This window comes from Lynx canadensis, chromosome A1, assembly GCF_007474595.2.
Source record: "Lynx canadensis isolate LIC74 chromosome A1, mLynCan4.pri.v2, whole genome shotgun sequence".
NCBI classification, from domain to species: Eukaryota; Metazoa; Chordata; class Mammalia; order Carnivora; family Felidae; genus Lynx; species Lynx canadensis.
In genome coordinates this window covers 141,749,081-141,772,131 of record NC_044303.2, presented here as the reverse complement: position 1 = coordinate 141,772,131, position 23,051 = coordinate 141,749,081, and the positions used below count along the sequence as shown (strand labels likewise).

The following is a 23,051-nucleotide window of genomic DNA, read 5'->3' as shown; positions in this document are numbered from 1 at the left end:
TCTCGTATTCAGAAAGCAAACCTTGAATTCAAGTGAATGAAAATGATATTATGGGAACAACTTTGGATCAATTTTGATTTATTAAAGAATCATTTACAAACTTACATTATTAATAACAAATTACTTGACACGCTTACAGTGTGATTGCTGTAAACCATTGTGTTGGGACATTGCTTGAGAACAGTGCTTTCTTGATTTTATTATAATGCAGTCACTATGATGAGTAATCCTGTATAACAAATTACTTTTCTTGACAGTGTTTTTATCATGGATAACTTCTACTCTACAAAGTATAGATAATTGTTCCTTTATATATAGTGAATGGGAAGTAAAGAGGAGAAAGAAGCTATAACCGGGTTCATCATAGCTCTTTTTTTCATGCCAGCGAGCAAACTTTCTTTACTTCTTTGCATTTCAAGCATTTTCACTAAAAAACAAAATAAAAACCTTCAAAAAACCTCAAAGCTTCCAAACTAAAAAAAAATGGTATTTACATGGAAAGACCAAGAGCCAAGAGAAGAAAAGGAGAGATCTTTGCTTTAAATAGGAAACTAATTAAAACATCTTTGCAGAGAAAATAATAGAAATAATGAACTTACCTGAGAAAGTGATTCCTTCGTTCCATTCTTGGAATATCACTTCCCATCAAGTGAAGCTCTTCCTCAGCTCAGTTTCCTATCACTTAAGTCAGGGTTTAATCATAATTCAAGCCAGGAAGGACTTGAAAGATTAGTTATAGGCCTCCCTTATTCTTACAGTTCTAGCTGCTGATTCATTGTAACTCTGAATGGTTTTATTTATCTTTGCATCTTCAGTTTTATTTATCTTTGTACCTGGCCTAAAACCCAGAAGATATTCCTTAAGTATTTGTTGAATTAGTTTAACCTAACCTGAATTAATATTAGTAAGTTAAAATACCATTAATAAATTCTGATATTTGTAAGTTATTTTAGCAAATAAATGTCACCAGAGATTTTTTTTCACTTTTTTTCTCTACCCAGGTTTGCATCTGCTGGTGATGATGGAATTGTAGTTGTGTGGAATGCCCAGGTGTGTATTAAAAATTCTATGTGGATTGTGTAATAAAGACATGACTGTAGGGGTGCCTGGGTGGCTCAGTCAGTTAAGTGTCTGACTCTTGATTTCGGCTCAGGTCATGATCTCATGGTTGGTGAGATGGAGCCCCGTGTTGGGCTCTGTGCTGACAGTGTGGAGCCTCTGAGATTCTCTCTCTCCATCTCTCTGCCCCTCCCTCCCTCCCTCCCTCCTTCTCTCTCTCTTTAATGTAAAAAAACAAAACAAAAAAACAAAACTTAAAGATTTGACTATATAGTTGAGGATGCATTCATAAACACTATCTAGGTATGTACCTGCATAGCAGTATAATGCGACTAATTGATAGTTTAAAAAGGCTACTTAGGATGAATCCATTTAAAATGGGGATCAATATTTCATAATAGAGAAAGGTTTCGAATTAAGATTTTTTTCCTGAGAAACAAATACCAAATTACAAAAACAAAAGTTTTAATCTTATTCAACAAAACTTATCAACAACTATGCACTGATTCTGAAAATGAATCAAGTGTTGATTTTTGTGAGAGATACAATTTTTATTTCAAAATTGTATGATAATATAATATTCTCATGTTTGACTTTAGTAGTAATATAATAAAAGACTAATTTTTGTTGTGAAAAATATTTAAGCTTCATCACATTTTTCCAGGACCTCTCTTCCTGATCCTTTGATGCTCAAATTATTCCCTTTTGAAGCATTTATCTTCTCACTGTTAATTTGGATTGGTATCTGGTCTGACTCTGTCAGATCCTTATTTTTCAGTGGTTTTGCCCATGATTAAAGCAATTATTTACCATTATGTTCACCACATTCATGAAATACTGCAACCTTGGAACGATTGGCAGTTTGTTATATTTACTTAGGATTTTTATATATTTACTACTTGGGAAAAATCAGTGAGATACTGATAGATGAAGACATTGGATGGGTAAGAATAGCTGTTGGTGTTAGAGATGGAGTGGAGACTGACTTTATGAACAGTTGACATATTATTGGATGTATATAGTGTATATATTGTGTTGTCATGCTTTTATTTCCTTCAACATTTTAACTGTGGAGACTTAGATAACAAATACTTAAGGATAATGCAGACTCCCTATTTTTTCCTACTGATCATTTACTGATATTTTTATACTTGATTTACACAGGTCTAAAAAACCATATAGGAAAATATTCTTTTAAATTTTCATATAAAATATGCTAGAATTTAATATTTTCTATTAGCAAATAATTAAGATTATTTATGGCTACTCTTCCAGTACCTGTTTAGATTCTATTTGATTGCTTAAGGTTAAAGTATAACATCTAAGTAATTAAAAATGGAATTATGTATTTTGTATGTGGCGATTTTTCTTAACATTGTCATTTAAGATTATTTAAGTTATGAATATAATATGAGCCTATTAAAATTTTTATTGGTATTTCAGACAGGAGAAAAACTTCTGGAACTTAATGGGCACACTCAGAAGATAACAGCCATTATTACATTTCCTTCCTTGGAAGTTTGTGAAGAAAAGAATCAACTGATCTTGACAGCCTCTGCTGATAGAACAGTTATTGTATCCTTAAATCTGGAAGAGAGTAAAATACCCATAGTGACCCAACAGACCAGTACATACATTATTAGTTTTAGCCTTTTGGGGCTTGTCTGTACATTAATTTGAGCAAAAAATGATTTTGCTTTAGCCTTCATAATACACTTCTTAAAAGTATTAGGCAACTGAAAGTATTAGACTGGATGTAGGTTAAAGGCTTATTATTGATGGAAACCGCATGACTAAAGTTTTTTCCAGAGTTACTGTTATATCAAGTTATATAAAATGGAGAAATTGGGAGAATTTAGGCTTAAAAGTACTTATCTCCATTTGCTTTTCAATTTAGAGAAACAAAGATGAGTTGGACTGGGGAATAATTCACATTTTCCTCTATACCACATTGTACAGCAAAAGAAATGTAATGGCCCCAACCCATAAGAACTCTGAGCATCTGAGTCTGGCAGAAAAGTGAATTGCCATCTCCTCAGTGGTTAATATTAATATTTAGTGTTTAAAAGCAGTTTTAAAAGAGTAAATTATCTTCCCTCCATACTTTTAGGTAAAAATTTAAGGTATAACAGCAGTAATGTTTTATAGAGTGCTTATGTGTGCTAGGCATTGTTCTGTTTAACATATATTACACATATTTTTACATATATTACCTATTACATACATTAGCCCATTTAATTCTTACAGTAAGTATTTTCTCATTTACAGATAAGAAAAGAGGCACAGAGAGGGTAATTAAGTAACTTGCCCCTAGGTCACACAGCCATTATAGGGCAGCAAGCAAGCAGTCTGACTTCAGAGTCAGAACTCTCAACCATTGTATAATACTGCCTTTATAAAAGATTTTCCTTAAACATTCCTTAAAATTCAGCCTTTAATATTTGTATGAGGAATTAGATTTAAGAAAGCCTTAATGGCCAGTTACTTATGGAAACTAATCTTTACTTATTTTTTTAAAAAGGTATCAAAGATTTGCTTTAAATCACCTGTGCTTATCTGAGAGTTCTGTTTTAAATAGTTTCAAGCATTAATGAAGTAAGTTTTGGAGTAAGTCCAAAGGTGTAGATGTTTCCTGGGCTTCTATACAACCAGGACAAACTTTTTGACACACTGTAAATGAGCTCATTCACTCAAGTGATTTCTAGACACATTGTCAGTAGGTGAAAAAACTTGCAGGTACGATTTACATGTGGTAAACTATATTCTGTGGTGATGACAATATTGCATAAACAGTATTACTATGTATGTTTAGGTCAGTGTAACTTTATTAATACTGTTCAATTGAGGCAAATATTAGTTTAGGCACTAAAGCTTTTGCTTTTAGTATCAGTATAATCTCCAAAAATAGAATTTAAAATACTTTGTTTAAAAATTTTTTTTCATGTTTGTTTATTTTTGAGAGAGAGAGAGACAGAGCATGAGTGGGGGAGGGGGCAGAGAGAGAGGGAGACACAGAATCCAAAGCAGGCTCCAGGCTCTGAGCTGTCAGCACAGAGCCCAGTGCAGGCCTTGAACTCACAGACCGTAAATCATGACCTAAGCTGAAGTCGGAGGCTTAACCAACTGAGCTGCCCAGGCACCCCTAAAATACTTTGTTTTTATTAGACCATTCCTAAGGTACTATAATAATATTTAGAGGCACTTACTGAATTAGTATAGTACAGGAATGAGTAGCTGAGACAGTATCAGCATGAACTTTACTTGTAAATAATGGTATAGAGTCATTTGCTTCACATAATGAATTTTCTTGTTAAAAATCCAGTTCCAGGCTGCTTGAGTCTCCACTGTTAACAAACTTCATTAATTAAATGCTGAAGGTAAATTTTTAATTTTTGTCAGGTAATAGTCTTAACAGTCTGTCCGTACACATATGTGTGTATGTATATGTGTGTGTGTGTGTGTCTGTGTGTGTGTATACATGAATGTCTATATGTAAACGTGTGCTCAGACATGGTGTAGAATGTATATGTTACCATAGGAAGTGGGATAAAAAATTCGAAAATGGTTATACTTCTTAAGTCAAACTAACCTTGGACACTCATAGAAGGTCCTCTAATTATTTTAAGAATGTGTACAAGTAATACACTGTTACTGGCTTTTGTCAATCAGTATAATAGTAGTAAACGTGCCATGCATGTTGAAGGAGCTTTCAGTAAGAATTAATGGAACTGGTTGTTTTTAGTGTAAATACTTTATGTTGAGTGTTTATTAAATCATGGTGGACTATTTTGGAGAAAACACTTGGAATATTTAATGCCTATAAATATTGAGTATTCAGATCATTCATTCCTTGACATTTTCTGATATTTTGGTAGTAAAATTTACCTCAAACATATTTTAGATTATAAGCTTGATATGCTGAGTTGATAATTCACTATATGAATTAATTTTAGTAACAGTATAGATGGTAAATATACTTTATTTAAAGATTTTTTTAACTAAGAGTGTAACATCTGTGATTTAATTATTAGAAAACTTATCTCTTAATTTAGATTTTAATGTTTTACTTAGAAATTATTTCTTAACATAAGTTTAGGTATGGGATTGTGATACTGGCAGACAAGTTCAGAAAGTATCATGCTTCCAGTCTACTGTAAAGGTAAAATCTTATGCTGATATTTTATGGTAATTGTCTTTTTTTCTCAGCAAAAATCTTCAATAAGTAGATGAAGTTACTTTTGTAGGTTTTAAGAATTATTTCTTCTATACATACTTATAGTCATTTGATTCTTGGAAGACTAGATTTTGAGGGAGCATATAAAATGTTGGAATGTTTGAATTTGGAACTAGATCAAGGGGTGAATATATAGCAAGATAAGGAAAAGGTTAGTACCTAGTATGTTTTTGTAGGTAATTCTAGGAAGACATACTAGTTGTAGAATGACTATAGAAGTAGGTAGTCTGTTTTCTTTACACTTTGAACTAAAAACATGGATTTATTTGTCCTTCATTCTCTGCCTTTTATAAGGTCCTGAAGATAAGACATTATCAATTACTTAATTCCAAAGAACTGTCATATGGCTAATTGGCTGTTACTATTAGGTTCACTGATTTTACAAACAAATAATAATTGGAGCTTATTACATGATAGGAACTCTGCCACATGTTGGAGAAACAAATTTGGAGAAGACTTGGTTACTTGGATTCCTACAGAAGAAATTCTTAGGTCTTCTTAGAAAGTGTGTCTGTTTTTCAATAATGTCAGCAAATGTGGTGGAAAAGGTCTTCTAAAATGAGATGTTTCCTTGTTTTATTTTTTAAAAGTTTTTATTTATTTATTTTGAAAGGGAGAGCAGGGAGGGGCAGAGAGAGTTGGGGAGAGAGAATCCCAAGCAGGTTCCACACTGTCAGTGCAGAGCCTGATATGGGGCTTGAACTCATTAACCCATGAGACCAGGACCGGAGCTGAAATCAAAAGTTGGATGCTTAGGGGCGCCTGGGTGGCGCAGTCGGTTAAGCGTCCGACTTCAGCCAGGTCACGATCTCGCGGTTCGGGAGTTTGAGCCCCGCGTCAGGCTCTGGGCTGATGGCTCAGAGCCTGGAGCCTGTTTCCGATTCTGTGTCTCCCTCTCTCTCTGCCCCTCCCCCGTTCATGCTCTGTCTCTCTCTGTCCCAAAAATAAATAAACGTTGGAAAAAAAAATTAAAAAAAAAAAAAAGTTGGATGCTTAACCAAGTGAGCCACCCAGGTGTCTCACCTTATTTGTTTTAAAGATACCTTGTCTCTTTATTTGAGCTTACACTTTTTTTTTTTAATGTAAAAAGAATTGTTTTGTCTCAGTGTTCAAAGTATTTGATTTTTTTCCTAAAAGGCAGCATGTCTGGTAGCCATCTCATGCTACTATGCTATTCTTCATTATCAATTTAGTAGAGTTTCTGGGGGAAGAAAGTGCCCAGAAATGCTTGTATCCAATTTAACAATGGATTGTCTTTGAGGGAGTTATTAAAATATTGATTTGATGAAAATTTCTGTTTTATGTGATCTGAAAAGATGCTTCTTTAAAATACGTTACAAATATTTTTGCTAGTTGAGGCTATTAGGTTTCAAGTGAAAATACATGAATTGAAAGAATAGGGAACAGGAAAACTGGAGAAAATTTTGGTATATTTTGGACAAATTCTTTGGGTGAACTGTTTCATGAACTTTTTCATGATCTTATTTATTTTTTATGAAGTATCTTATTTATTTTTTAAAGAGGTTTTACTATAATGTTAGTCAGCTAGATAGTTGTATATACTCCTGCTGTGATCATGTTTCTCATAAGAGATTGTTTAAAAGTATCATTTCACTCACTTCATTTCAGTGGTTCAATTCTTTAACAGATAATTTATCAAAGAAATTCAGATCCCTAATAAATATAAGAAATGCTATTATTTATTTTTTGAGCTAGTAGTTTTTATAAGGGTTTGTATTAGCGAGGAAGTGGTGAAATTAGCATTTTTATTAAATTGATGATATTCCTAGCACACAGTTTGGCATTATTAATGAAAATTTTAAATGATTACATGAATTGACCCAGAGACTCTACTTACAGAAAACTCTTTAAAGGAAAAAAAAAACAAAAAACTTGGGCAGAGATTTAGGAACAGAAATGTATATTGCAAATATATTTCATAAATGTATGATTGGCAGTATCCTAAATATCTTACAGGAAAATAGTTAAATTATGGTCGATACATATGCTAAAAGTGGTATTTAGAGTTCATAAGAAGTTTGGAAAATTCTGATAAGATATTAAGTAGCAGAAGTATATTATCCTTAATAAAATACTAGCAATCCAAATCAGCAACATATAAAAACATTCTGCACTATGACCAGATAAGACTTATCCCAGTTTAACATCGGAAAAATTAGTAACTATAACATACTACAGTAAGAGTAAAGGACAAAAAACATACGATCATCTAAATCGATGCACAGAAAGCATTTGATAGACAGCACCCTCTCATGGTAAAAGTAGTCAACAAAATAAGAATAGAGAACTTCCTCAGTCTAATAAAGGGAATTTATGAAAACCCTGGAGCTAACATCATATTAATGGTGAAAGACTGACTGAATACTTTTCCTCCTGAGATCAGGAATAAAACAAGGATGGTATTCAGTGTTATAGGCAATAAAAAATAATGGGTATCCATATTGGAAAGGAAGAAATAAAACTATATCCACAAGTGACATGATCTATATACTAAATCTTAAATTCATAACCAAACTATTGGAGCTAATAAATGGATTTAGTAAGGTTTCAGTATACGATATCAATATAGAAAAATTAACTGTATTCTTCTACACCAAAAATGAACATCCAAAAATGAAAAAAAAACCGGTTAAGAAAATGAAATGAATTTACAGTAGCATCCAAAAGAATACAATACTTAGAAACAAAGAAGAAACATGAGAGTTATACATTAAAAACTACAAAACAGTTTTTGAAAGAAACTAAAAATCTAGACATGAAAGTCATTCCATATTCATGGATAAAGTTGAATATTGTTAAGATTGCAGCACTACCCAAAATTATCTGCAGATTGGACACAGTCTCCACCAAAATCCCAGCAAGCTTCCCCTCCCCACCCTTACCCCTGCACCCAGGAATTGACAAACCAGTCCTCAAATTCGAAGCATTTCTTTTTATTTTTAATGTTTATTTATTTATCTTGAGAGAGGGAGAGAGGAAATTTAGAGTGTGAGCAGGGGAGGGGCAGAGAGAATCCCAAGCAGACTGTGTGCTGTCAGCACAGATCTGATGCAGGACTTGAACCCACAAACAAACTGTGAGATTGTGACATGAGCCAAAATCAAGAGTTGGACGCTTAACCAGCCACGCCAGTGCCCCAGGATCCTCAAATTTGTATAGAAGTGCAAAGGACCCCAGAAATAGCTAAAACAATTTTGAGAATAAAGAGCCAATGTACAAGAGTTAAACTTCCCAATTTCACAATTTACTACAAAGTTCAGTAATCAAGACGGTGTGGTTCTGCATAAGGATAGACATACAGATGAATGGAATACATTTCTGAGTCCAGATATAAAACCTCACTTATGTGGTTAATTAATTTTGAACCAGGATGCCAGGACTTTTCAAAAAGAGCAAGAATAGTCTCTTCAACAAATAATTCTGGGTCAACTGGATATCTTTATACAAAATAATGAATTTGGATCCCTACTTCATGCCATATATAAAAATTCAAAATGGATCAAAGGTCAAAATTTAAGAGCTAAAACTATAAAACTCTTGGAACAAATATGGGAGTAAGTGTTTGTGATCTTGGGATAGGGATCTTGAATATGACACCAGAAATACAGTAACAAAAGAAAAAAAGTGATAAATTGGATTTCATCAAAATGAAAAGCCTTTATACTTTTAAGGACACTATCAAGAAGGTGAGAAGACAACCCAACACATAGGGTGTGAGAAAATACTTGTAAATTATATATCTGATAAGGAACTTGTATCCTGAATATATAAAGAACTCTTAAAACAGCAGTAAAGGGGCACTGGAGTGGCTCAGTCGTTTAAAGAGTCCGACTCTGTCTCGGCTCAGGTCATGATCTCACAGGTCATGATCTCACAGTTCATGAGATCAAGCCCTGCATCAGGCTCTGTGTTGACAGCATAGAGCCTACTTGGGATTGTCTCTCTCCCTCTCCACCACCCCCCCCCCACTCATGCACATGTGTGGTCAATCAAAATAAATAAACTTAAACCCCTCAACAATAAAAAGACAAGTAACCCAGTTAAAAGTAGACAATTTGAAAGACATTTACCCAAAGAAATATACAGATGGCCAATAAGCATGCAAAAAGCTCAACATCATTAGTTATTAGAGAAATGCAAGTCAAAACCATAATATAATACTATTTCACTTACACTAGAGGGCAGTAACGTGTTGATAAGGATGTGGAGACAATGGAACTGTCACACATTGCTGGTGGAATTGTAAAATGGTAGAGCTGCCTTAAAGAGTTATCATTTGGCCCAATAGTCTCACTCCTAGGTATTCCTATTTCATTGTCAAGAGAAATGAAAATGTATGTCCACACAAAAATTTGTACGTGATGAATGTTCATGGCACCACTGTACATAATAATCCAAAAGTGGAAATATCCTAAATGTCTACCAGCTGAGAATGGACACATGTGCTATATCCACATAATGGAATATTATTCAGCAATCAAAGGGAGCAAAATAATGATACATTAAATATTCAGAAATTAGGGTAGGGATTCTTAAAATAGAAACTGCCTTATTTTCAACCCTTTTTGTTCCAGTAGTTTTAAAAGCTAAGACAACACTTAGGTTGGACAAGACTATCAGAATCTTTTCCTTTTCTTGTTTATTCTTCTCCCTCACTCTTGTCCTTTTATTCAATCAGAGTCTTGAGTGGGAGGAGTATGATTAAAGGTGTGGACTTTAAAGTACTGTTAAAGGTAAAGGACTTCTATAGACTTGAAATACTCATTTTCCTAAATGAATTAGGAGGTATTAATTTGAGAGTTACATAAAAACTAAGGTCATATATTCAGTTTTATTTTAAAGGAAGTTTAAGCCTTGTGTGTTATCTATTACCGAGTAACAAATTACCTCAAAACTTAGTTGCTTAAAGCAATAAATATTATCTTACAGTGTTTGTAGTCAGGAATAAAGAGCAGCTTAGCAGTTCTGGCTCAGTGTGTATTATGAGGTTGCTGTCATCTGAAGGCTTGACTGGGGTTGGAGGTTCCTAGGGGACTCATATGATTGGTAAGTTAGTGCTGGCTGTTGTCCAGGGGTCTCACTTTTTTGCATGTGCATCTTTCTCCATGTGGCTGCTTGTGTGTTTGCCTTAGAGTGATTCGAGAGAGCAAGGAGGAAGCCACCTTGTCATTTATGATTTAGTCTTGTAAGTCACACACCGTCTCTTCTGCTATATTCTCTTCATTAGAGGCCAGTCACTTAGTAGAGTCCACATTCAAGGGTGGGAAACTTAAACTCCACCTTTTAAAGAGAATGGTTTCACAGAACTTGTGGACATATTTAAAAACCACCAATGAATGCTTGAAATTCTAAACTGATATTTCAAATGAATTTTTCAGTGCTTAATTGTTCTTCAGAGACTAGATATTTGGCTCTCTGGTGGGAATGACCTATGTGTGTGGAACCGAAAATTAGATCTCCTGTGTAAGACCAGCCACCTTTCTGATACAGGTAAGAAATCAAATCAACATAATTATGAACCATGATTGATATTCTTTAAAAGACATAATGAATCTTCGAAGAGACTTCCTATGAATACCTCTGTATCCATTAATTAATATAGGGGTTTTTCTTTTCAGTTCTGAATATATCATGTAACTTTATTTCTCCAGTTTGATGGTTGTATAAAAAATATTTCTATCCCAAATTGGAGGGAGAAGCCTCCCCCACCCACCTTTTGTCTTCACCTCCCCTTATAACAGAATTTCTCAAAAGTGGTCAAGAAAAACTTTGATTTATACTCTTGGTCTGCGTTCCTAAACTGAGTTAGATGAGCACATTGATACATGGAATTACACCTTTCCAACTTTATAATAGAGTTTATTTGTGGGGCCATTGGATTTTGAATAGATTCCAAAGGATGACCTCATTTTATAATTGGTTTTACTAGAAAGTCCATGCATTGTGCAAACTTACTAATAAAGTACAGAATTTGGTTAATATTTTTGGTTTTAAGAAAAGAAATTCAGTTTGACTTCTGATACCAAGGATCTTAAACAAAATAAAAAAATTATTCAGAGTAAAACTATTTAAGTATAAATGAGAAAATTTAAAGAATAACCTTGAAGTTATGTGATATACTGTTAACTATGTTTGTTTCTAAAAGTAATCAATAAACCCATTGACATCCTAGAAAGAATATTATTAAGCATATTGATACTGTAAAGGTAGCAGGAGCCCTGTGAATTGAATTTACAGTTCACAATTAGAACTAACTGATCTCCACAAAGATACTAAATCAGAAAAGTAATGTGATGTCTTAACAAAACTAAATCACTACGTTTCTAGGATTTTCAGTTTTACCTTTCAATTCAATGTTTGATCACTAGTAATGTTGGTAGTATCTAGATTGTATTTTCATGTTTCCCGTTATCGTGAATTATATCTATTTACACGTATATTTTCCTTTCTATTTCTAACACTAGCCTGTGGTTACCTGTGAATTTTATTCCATGAATTATTAGTAACTATGTTATGAAATAAATCAGGACTAACAAGAATATTTTGTCTGATAATGGAAATTACCTGTTATTGTAGTCTCCCTTTTGCAAGTTATCTTTGAGAACTATTAAGTAATCGTAGTATTGTCCTATTTATCAGTGTCTCAAGAGATAGTGGAAATTTTTGAGAAAATCTGTTAGAAACCTTTCAGAAGGCTATCATTTATTATTGGTGAGCCTTTTGTGATTTGGGTTTTCCACATTACCAGATGCCATTGAGTTAGCCGTGCTGTTAGACCTTTATGTCATGAAGCTCCTTTCATGAGGCTTGCTTGATTTTTGGCTAGCAAGGCTTAAAAATTATGGTCTCTCTACAACCATTTCATGATTCAGCTATAAAAAGATACTCAGAATTCTATCTTTATATCTTTTCGATCTAACAGAAGGAGAATCAGATCTCGTTTCCGGATTCAACGTTGAATATGCAGCAGACCCCTTCGCCCTATTTTTCCTAGCGGAATATGCTAACATTATCATATTAAATATTCTCACAACAATCCTATTCTTTGGAGGATTTCACAACCCATATATACCAGAACTATGTACCGTTAACTTTACCGTCAAAACCCTATTCCTAACATTCACCTTCCTATGAATTTGAGCATCCTACCCATGATTCTGATATGACCAAGTCATATGTCTTCCAAGAAAAAATTTCCTACCCCTCACTCTAGCCATATGCATATGATGTGTATCCTTTCCCATCATCACAGCAAGCATTCCACCCCAAACATAAGAAATATGTGTGAAAAAAGAGTTACTTTGATAGAGTAAATAATAGAGGTTTAAATCCTCTTATTTCTAGAATTCTAGGACTCGAACTTAATCCTAAGAATTAAGAAGTCTTCGTGCTACCATATTATGTCATATTCTCCAGTAAGGTCAGCTAAATATGCTATTGGACCCATACCCAGAAAATGTTGATTTATATCCTTCCTGTAGTAATTAAACCCCCATTCTCATTATTATTATATCAACACATTTCAGGAGCCATAATTGTGATAACAAGCTCCCACTGACTAATAATCTGAATTGGCTTCAGAATAAACATACTAGCTATTATCCCCATTCTTATAAAAAAAATGTAACCCACAAGCCATAGAAGCATCCACAAAATATTTTCTTTATATCTTCTTTGAGCTAGTCATCTTGTAAATGGTGATTATCTTTAGGGATTCCTGGTTAAAAAAAGTTGACCATAATAGTGAAAGTGTCAACAGAGCATATCCTACCTTTAGTAAATCTGCATCTTCTTTAGGTCTCTAATACTTATCACAGACTCCTTTTCCGTGTGCAGGTGAGCAGGGAACCATGATGTAGTATATTGTGTATGCTTTATTGTTACAACCCTTTTATGGGAAATAACTGGCATAAATCTGAAAATGTTTTTATTTTTCATATAATCTTTGAAGAAAATAATTTGACCTGTGTCATATATATTTTTGAAGGGATCAGTGCTTTGATTGAAATACCTAAGAACTGTGTTGTGGCAGCAATTGGCAAAGAACTGAGTGAGTATGACTCTTTTTCTTTTATTTTCTTTTTAAGAAAATTTAAAACTAGACTTGTATACACATTTTAGAAAGACAAGTTTTTTATTTAAGGGACATCTGCCCCTGCCCACGTCTTGACCTGCGATTGTTGGAAGCGATGTGTAGACTGAGACATTTTCAAGACGTTAGGTCAGTTTTTGTACTGTGCTTGGTCTAACATAGCCAAGTGGGGCATGGTAACCCCATATGTCTGAGGCCAGAGAAAGCCGTTTACATTCCACAGTTCTGTCTGCTCCTGATCTATAGTCCTACACTTAGCAAAAATTCTGACCACAGAAAGCAACTATCAGCATTCTGGAAACTAAAAACTTGATTTGGATGGGTTGGAGGATGATTACTGTGGGAAGCCACTAAGGCAGGAACTATGGTGGTTTTGGCTCGGGAAGCCATAGTGGGGCCCATTTTCTTGGGAAGAGTTTCTGCCATTTCCTTCAGAGTGGTGGGATAGCAGAGAGAGGGGGTAGCAAGAGGAATTTTGTAAATTTATTAATTGATTATAAACTTGCTGTTTGAAGGCTATTTGGCTGGTGATGGTTAGCTAACCCATTTACTGCCATGGAGCCCATAGTAAAAAATAAAGTCTCTTGTTCCTACTGCCTTTTGAATAGAATTGGGGTGCTGAGAAGTGATAGAGTAAGCATGCTTCTTCAAGGCTCCTTATTTCTTGAATAATTTTTCTAATGTATCCCAGAGAGCATATGATGTTGCTTGTGCTTTCTTTTTTTTTTTTTTTTCAATATATGAAGTTTATTGTCAAATTGGTTTCCATACAACACCCAGTGCTCATCCCAAAAGGTGCCCTCCTCAATACCCATCACCCACCCTCCCCTCCCTCCCACCCCCCATCAACCCTCAGTTTGTTCCCAGTTTTTAACAGTCTCTTATGCTTTGGCTCTCTCCCACTCTAACCTCTTTTCTTTTTTTTTTCCCCTTCCCCTCCCCCATGAGTTTCTGTTAAGTTTTTCAGGATCCACATAAGAGTGAAAACATATGGTATCTTTCTCTCTCTGTAGGGCTTATTTCACTTAGCATCACACTCTCCAGTTCCATCCACGTTGCTACAAAGGGCCATATTTCATTCTTTCTCATTGCCGCGTAGTACTCCATTGTGTATACAAACCACAATTTCTTTATCCATTCATCAGTTGATGGACATTTAGGCTCTTTCCATAATTTGGCTGTTGTTGAGAGTGCTGCTATAAACATTGGGGTACAAGTGCCCCTATGCATCAGTACTCCTGTATCCCTTGGGTAAATTCCTAGCAGTGCTATTGCTGGGTCATAGGGTAGGTCTATTTTTAATTTTTTGAGGAACCTCCACACTGTTTTCCAGAACGGCTGCACCAATTTGCATTCCCACCAACAGTGCAAGAGGGTTCCCGTTTCTCCACATTCTCTCCAGCATCTATAGTCTCCTGATTTGTTCATTTTGGCCACTCTGACTAGTGTGAGGTGATATCTGAGTGTGGTTTTGATTTGTATTTCCCTGATGAGGAACGAGGTTGAGCGTCTTTTCATGTGCCTGTTGGCCATCCGGATGTCTTCTTTAGAGAAGTGTCTATTCATGTTTTCTGCCCATTTCTTCACTGGGTTATTTGTTTTTCGGGTGTGGAGTTTGGTGAGCTCTTTATAGATTTTGGATACTAGCCCTTTGTCTGATATGTCACTTGCAAATATCTTTTCCCATTCCGTTGGTTGCCTTTTAGTTTTGTTGGTTGTTTCCTTTGCTGTGCAGAAGCTTTTTATCTTCATAAGGTCCCAGTAGTTCATTTTTGCTTTTATTTCCCTTGCCTTTGGGGATGTGTCGAGTAAGAGATTGCTACGGCTGAGGTCAGAGAGGTCTTTTCCTGCTTTCTCCTCTAGGGTTTTGATGGTTTCCTGTCTCACATTCAGGTCCTTTATCCATTTTGAGTTTATTTTTGTGAATGGTGTGAGAAAGTGGTCTAGTTTCAATCTTCTGCATGTTGCTGTCCAGTTCTCCCAGCACCATCTGTTAAAGAGACTGTCTTTTTTCCATTGGATATTCTTTCCTGCTTTGTCAAAGATTAGTTGGCCATACGTTTGTGGGTCTAGTTCTGGGGTTTCTATTCTATTCCATTGGTCTATGTGTCTGTTTTTGTGCCATGTGCTACTTTCTCCATAGGCCAGATATGAGATTTGCTGTGACCATCAGTTGGCATATTTGCAAATGCCAGTAAGACATGGGCTAATTGTTTACCATTTATTAACTGCTGTTTGCAGACTCCATGGCTTTGCAGCCAAGTTTCTCTTTCTTCAACTGACCTTGCCATGTGTAATCATGTCAGAGAAGTAATTTTCTAAACACTGTGCTTATTACCCTTTCTTTCCATAGAGTAGTTTCAAAAGGTATTAGAATTTTGTGTTTATTTTCTCTTCCTTGCAGAAATTTAGTTTTCTCATGTTTTTGATCAAGCTGGAAAGAAGCCTAGCTTTTCCCTGGCTTTCTCCTCTTGTAGTGAGCCAGTCACTTTGAGTTTTGCTGATTTTACTGCTAACTCAGTGGTTCTCAGATTTTAGTGTGCATTAAAATGACTTGAATGGTTTGTTAAAAAACACACATTACTCGGTCTTACCCCTAGAGTTTCTGATTCAGTGGGTCTGGAGTATGGTCCGAGTTTCTGCATTTCTAACAGGTGTTTTGGTGGTGCTAGGGTTGCTGGCGTGTAGGCCGTACTTTGAGGACTCCTGCCTTAAGTACTTTGATTCTCTTCTTTCCGTCTCACTACTTTTGCTCAGTTCAGGCTCTCATCTCCCCTCTTGCCTCTTCTGTTGTGCTAACCTCCAAACTTTATCTTCCTTCCTCTACTGTAGTGCTTCTCCAGTGCCTTCTCCTCCTCTAGGTTAGGGCTTCTCCGATACATTTCCCAGGAGGTGCTAGGGGTGATCTCTCTATAAGGCAGGCTACTCCCCTGCTTCCTTTGTCTATAGCAGTCATTTCTAGACTCTCAAATTTCTGACTCGTATGATAGTTCATCTTTTTGGAGATCAACTGAGAGTTGCCAAATTAGTATTTTACTTAGTAAAATCATTAAATACAAAAAAAAAAAAGCTATCATTTACCATCATCATTTTGTAAAAATTACTTTTTAATAAAAAAGTATGAAAAATGTGATCTCAGCAAAGAATAGGACTTTAAACTGAATATATTTTTGTACAAAATGTATGTGGCCCTTATTTTTTCCCATTTTTGCCTTACATGAATGAAATCTTTGCTCCGGGGGACCAATATAAGACCACCAGTAAGATAAAGTCTAGACTTTTCAGCAGATCACATCCAGTTCTTTATTCTCTTCCTCCTCTCTCCTCTGAGTCCTGTATCACGTGTTTGTCAAAACTGAATTGCCCTGGGTTCTCCCACCTGAGGTGTTTCTCACCTCTTTGCCTTCATTTCTCCAGTCACTCTGTATCAGGTCTTTGCCCCCTACCCATTGTCCTCTTTGATGTTGCTAATTCCTACTTACTCTTTAGGAGCTCCAGAATGAGATTTTTTGAGGCTGAAGGCTTGCTTACCTATCCTCTCTGCTCCTAGAAGTTTTTCTTCTGTGTTCTCATAATCTCTTATGTGTCATTTCACTTACTACTTAAAAAAAAAAAAACTTCTCTTTGCTTTTTGTTCTTTCCTTGCCCTTCCCTTGCAGAATGTGAGCTCCTTGACAACTAAAGCTTTTTATTCACCTTTCTGTTAAAAGATGGGAGATTTTTATTGAATGAATGACTAATTGAGTCAATTCATTTATGTGGTAATAAAAGTATTACTAAGGCCTCAACAGAAGTTAGAATATCATGTAAAAAAAGGAAGAAATGAGAATTGGTTATATTCAGAAAATAATTTGTAAAAAATACGTATTCTTAAAAACAAGGTTTTGCATTTTATTAGTTTCATTATAAAATATAGTGCCATTTTTTCTTACATAAAAATACATTTCATTCTCGTAAATAGAGTGTCTTTTCTATTTCCAAGACCAAGCTTGTGCCCATTTCCTTGGTTTTAAATGTTCCATACTACTTTCTCTTTTTCTATGTGAGGCCGGGCTATTTTCACCAGGAAATACAGCTTGTGAGTACTCATGTAACTGTGAGGCTAATCAGCAAGGCTGTCAGCTCTGACACCTCATCTTGGTTCAGAAAACCAGGCTTTTGTTCTTAACCCTTTTTTAGAATTCACTATTCCTTTTCTTTTGTCTTAGGATCTAATTTATATTTGTTTTATTTCCTTGAAGTTACTACATAGGTGACCCTATGAATACTTGTCTGTAGGGGCCACATTTATGGATTCACTGAACAGTTTCACATTATCTCCAGTACTTGGTAGTTCTTTGTGGAAGCCTCCTTTGTAAGGTTTTTTTTGTCCGTATCTGAGTTTACTTTTTGTTAGTTTGATTAAATAATACATTGCCCATTATTCCACATTCCCAATCTCAAGATCATTTAGTAGTATTCCAACTATAAGTAGAATTTTTACACAAGTTGGACAGGTATCAGGAAGAGTTCTTTTATTTAATGAAAGACCTTCTTTTGCCAGCCACAGTTTGAATGTGAACGGCTGTCAGGATGAAATAACTTTTTCTAGAGATTCATCAGTTGGTAAAATATTATCCAGAGAGATACAAAGGAATGTGGTATGACCCATTTTCCAGAGAGGAATGTAAAAAAATAAAAAGAGAGACTTTAGTAATTAGCCACCACCTGGAAAGGATCTGACTTCTGAGACCTTCCCACTTCTCAGATATTAGTGATCCTAATCTGTGACCATCCATAGTACTTGGTACATTGGCTTATTTCTGGCCCTTAATACATTGATTATAAGCTTGTTTATAAGTCTCACTCCCACTCTAGAATGCATTTCAGGGCAGTGACTGGGCCTTATTCACATTTAATATCTAAGTTGCTGGAACATAAAAGATATTTAGTAAATGTTGATAGAATCACTCCTGTTGATTTGATTTTTGGTTTTCTGTATTGATTAAAGTTAGGATTTATACAAGTTTAAAATTTTTTTTTCAACGTTTTTTATTTATTTTTGGGACAGAGAGAGACAGAGCATGAACGGGGGAGGGGCAGAGAGAGAGGGAGACACAGAATCGGAAACAGGCTCCAGGCTCCGAGCCATCAGCCCAGAGCCTGACGCGGGGCTCCAACTCACGGACCGTGAGATCGTGACCTGGCTGAAGTCGGACGCTTAACCGACTGCGCCACCCAGGCGCCCCAGGATTTATACAAGTTTAAATAAAACTATTTGTTAGTGTCAGACAATGAGTAAAGCAACACACTGAACATCTCTTACAGTCAAAAGTATATTAAAGCAACACATTGAATATTGACATAGAAAAATTATAAGGCATGTTCTCAGAGAACATATAATTTAATAGTTTACACCTAATATAAGGAAAAGTTAAAAAAAATAGCTTCTCACGTCTTTACTGAGTTGAAGTTAAACATGAATTTGTAGCTTATTTTGTAGCAGTGCATACTGACCCGAGAACATAAGTAGAGAATGATGATGATGGAGATGTCAGTGACTGGTCCACATTCCAGAGTCTAGGGAGAGAGGGAGGCGGGTTAGCCAGATACACCCTGAAGCCCCAGAGAAGATGGGGATTTCTGGTTTGTAATGGGTTTAGAAGAGTTTTAATAAAAGAACACTTGTAAAGACACACTTATTTGGGATTTTAGTAGATCATCTCAAACATCTCAAGCATTTGAAAGAAATACTGTTTATGAATAAGGCTTTCTTTGGAGTTGGGTTTTTCAATATTTTAGATCTTTCTCACTTAATGAAATACTAGCTTTTTTTCCCCACCAGAAATAGAATTCCATCTTCTTTGACCATTTTGATAAAATCATATCTGTATTTTCATTTAGTAATTTTCAGGTTGGTAACACCAACAGGAGAATCACTGGAATGGGATATTCTTGAAATTAAGCGCCTCCTTGATCACCAGGATAATATTCTCTCCTTGGTTAATGTCAATGGTAAGCTTACTGTGTATTTGTTTATATTATGTAAAATTTTGCACTTGTTGACAGAACTTTGGTCTTATTTTGTTCTAGAGTTCTGTAATTACCATCATTAAAATAATGCTTTAGACTAGTACAGGTCAGCAGTCTAATATACTGTGGGGTTTATTCCAGTAGAATTGATCAAGTTTTATAGATAGGTCTAAGATATAGGTCCAAGAAGAATAGAGTGGGGCAGAGAAAAAAGATGATGGGGGGAGCATAATTATCTCAGGTGCTGTGTGATAGCTGTGAGATGACTGTCATAGGCTATAAATACTAATGCCTAGTAGCATTTCAGCATTTTTGGCAGATGGTTCTGGCCAGTTCCTCTTTTGTAGACCACACAGTATAATACTATGTAGCAAGTTATACATTTAGATCAGAAGGAGCAGAATTCAAGTGGATTGCAATCATGATTGAAGACTTCCAGAGAATAACACCAAGATAAAGTAAAGGTCTGAAAAAATTGGGTCATATCTGCCCATCCTCATGGTTGTATGTTTTGACTTGCCAGACATCTTATTTGGCTTCACAGTGATTTTAATCATGTCTCCTGGAATCTGTCATCAGATGGCAGAATAGGATCAGACACTACCAGTCCTGGGATTTGGTTGGCTCACTTTGAAGTAAAATGATGCCTTGTATCATCAGAACTCTGCTGGTTAATTGGTATTCCGGGGTCACACAAGAAGAGTCCTTGGTGGCTTCAGTTTGATAATCTGAAGGAACCCGTAAGAGTTTTGTGAGGATGCCATGAATGTAATGTAGTGGGAGGACTGGACTGCACTCCCAGACCTGAGACCTGGGTTGGCTCTTTTTGAAGAATACTTTGTATAACCTTGAGGCAAAAGGAAAGAGGGGCACAGATAGCACCAAATGTATTCTCCATTTTTATGCCATTTAATCACATGCTCAGATACATGTGTGAATGTCCTTCCCAGCTCCAAAAGGCTCTTGCCTAATAGCCATCTTCTTAACACAAGTCTTACTTACTGCAAGTCTTTCTAAGGACCAGATTGTCTGTGGTGATAGAAGTTAACATGTTGGGAACACCCTTTGATTTTTCTCTGGGGGTTCTCTTTTCTTCTAGCCATGGATGGCAGCACAGAAGACAAGTTCTTGTTTGGGAGACCCTCTGACACAGAGTCTTAAACTCCAGGGCCCTGGAGCTGCTAAGAAAAGCAAGCATTGTCCTTGCCCATTACACTGGTCATGCCTACTTGTTCTGTTTTAGTGGTAAAACATTGGTGTCATTGATCTAGCACGGTTCCTTATTGAAGGTGATAGGATGTTACTGAAGAGGTCTTAGCTTCATGGCCCTTCTGCTGTGCAATATGCAGAGAAGCTTAGCTTGTAACAGTTGAACCAGAAAATATTTCTTTGCCAACTTCTTAAGGGAAAGAAAATGGAAATCTAAAGCAAAAATATTGTTAATGAAAATTACAGGAAACCCATAGTAGTTTTTACTTTATTAACTCCCTGACTATAAAATTACATTACAGATAATAAATAAGCTATAAGCATTTTTTTTTTTAATTTTTTTTTTCAACGTTTATTTATTTTTGGGACAAAGAGAGACAGAGCATGAACGGGGGAGGGGCAGAGAGAGAGGGAGACACAGAATCGGAAACAGGCTCCAGGCTCTGAGCCATCAGCCCAGAGCCTGACGCGGGGCTCGAACTCACCGCGAGATCGTGACCTGGCTGAAGTCGGACGCTTAACCGACTGCGCCACCCAGGCGCCCCAAGCTATAAGCATTTTGAGGAATCCTATATGGTCAAGTAGTCTGTTAAAATTTGAAAATGATATTGTGACAGTCTCTATTTTGTACATAGGTAGGTTTGCTGTCCTGAAGATTTCAGTGATCCTGAAATTATTATGTTGTACGGTTCCCAGCTCCACTCTCAGCCCTGTTTCTTTTACTAGCAATTACCAGTGAAGATGTGGCTAGTTCTGGGTTTGTATTTCACAGGAGAAGTGCATTTTCATGGAGGTGGCCACAGGCAACCTTAGAATGGTAGGACAGAATTCCCATAGATGTGAATAATGAATAACAGAGAATCTGATAATGAATGAAAAAGAGATCTGAATGCCTCAGCAGAAGGTTTTCTAACACAGACATACAAGATAACCTAGTTTATATTTTCTGGCAAAAGGCTCTGGTGCTGCTCCATTTTATTCCTTTTCTTGTGTTGACAGCATGGTATGGTAATCACAAATTATTAGTACTTGTGAGGGAAGGTAGACAGATATAAGAATGGGAGTTCCTACTAAGTGACTTTTTTTTTTTTTTTTGAGAGACACAGAGTGTGTGGGGGGGGGGGGAGGGGCAGAGAAGAGGGAGACACAGAATCCAAAGCAGGCTCCAGACTAAGCTGTCAGCACAGACCCTGATGCGGGGCTCAAACCCACAAACCATGAGATCATGATCTGAGCTGCAGACGCTTAGCTGACTGAGCCACCCAGGTGCCCCTATACTAAGTGACTTTTGATACTAACATAGGATGAAAATCCATCCCTGTATATCATTGAGCTTGTTTTGTGTGAAACATTCTGAGTGACCTGTTTGAGAATATATAGTGATAAATTTATAGTGATAAACTACACTGACGTAGCTGAATGCCAGTATTTTGTTTTAAATGAAAAATTCCCGCTGGGCACAAATATCTTGTTTCTGTTGCATAGATGAATCACAGACACTCGGGCAGATTAAGTTAGAGCGGACAGCCGTGTGGTCTCAAGTTCAGTTGACTCTGTTATGATGGCATGCAGAGTTAGTGTCAAGAATCTTCACTCCTTAATGTCTCTGTTTCTTATGTAGTTTGAGTGAAATTGGAAAGAGGAGGGAAAGGGATGGAAAAGAAGGTCATGGAAAGAGTAGTACAGCTTTAACTGTCCCATTATTAGTAGTCCGTTAATAAACTATAGAACTTGGTCTTGGAACCAAGACAAAATAAAGTTTACATGTATGACTGCTGGTAATTTTTTATTTCTAAGAGATTGTTCATCTAATTATTAGATAGTTCTGTCCTGGCTTATTTGGTAAATGGAATCATTAAATCATAACTAACTCATCTTTGTATTCCTAAATTAGAAATACTGGAGGTTTTAATACCATTAATTTGGAATAATACTAGGAGCTCAGAATAATGCCAGAGACTCAAAGATAATGTTTGATGTCTTTTTTAAATTCGTACACATTTATTATTGGCTTTTTCATCTAGTGCGTGAGAAATCCAAGATAGAGAGAGGTTAAATGACTTTCTGAGGACTAGATGGCTAGTAACAGAGCCACATTTAGAACTTGGGTTTTTAGACTCACCTTGTATTGTTCTCTTCTACCTTACCTAAATATGTAAGGATTAAAATAAATTACATTTATTTAAGATAGTTTTTAGTGTCAGCAGTAGTACATTTTCTATTAATTATGTAATTTACAAAGTGTCTTAGTTGGCCCACTAATTTTACTTTCGTTTAAGGTAATAAAAACTTGTTATTGTAGAAGTAATATCTAGTCATGGTAGAGCAATGAGAAAAGAGTGAGAAACATAAAGTCTGTAAAAAGGAAAATTATCCCACACGACAGTATTAAGCACTGGTCCATATACTTCTAGGTGTTTTTCT

The 23,051-nt window shown here is 35.8% G+C and overlaps 1 protein-coding gene across 3 annotated transcripts in view; it reads left to right on the top strand.

Moving 5' to 3' along the window:
* Positions 1-23,051, top strand: part of WDR41 (WD repeat domain 41) — a 55,861-nt gene that overhangs the window by 13,617 nt on the left and 19,193 nt on the right. For all 3 annotated transcript variants that reach the window (XM_030323530.1, XM_030323531.1, XM_030323529.1), the window contains exons 3-8: positions 1,002-1,050; positions 2,503-2,634; positions 5,156-5,218; positions 10,693-10,804; positions 13,302-13,364; positions 19,290-19,400. In XM_030323530.1, coding sequence (XP_030179390.1) covers positions 1,002-1,050; positions 2,503-2,634; positions 5,156-5,218; positions 10,693-10,804; positions 13,302-13,364; positions 19,290-19,400 — 530 coding nt within the window. The remainder of the gene's footprint in view (positions 1-1,001; positions 1,051-2,502; positions 2,635-5,155; positions 5,219-10,692; positions 10,805-13,301; positions 13,365-19,289; positions 19,401-23,051) is intronic.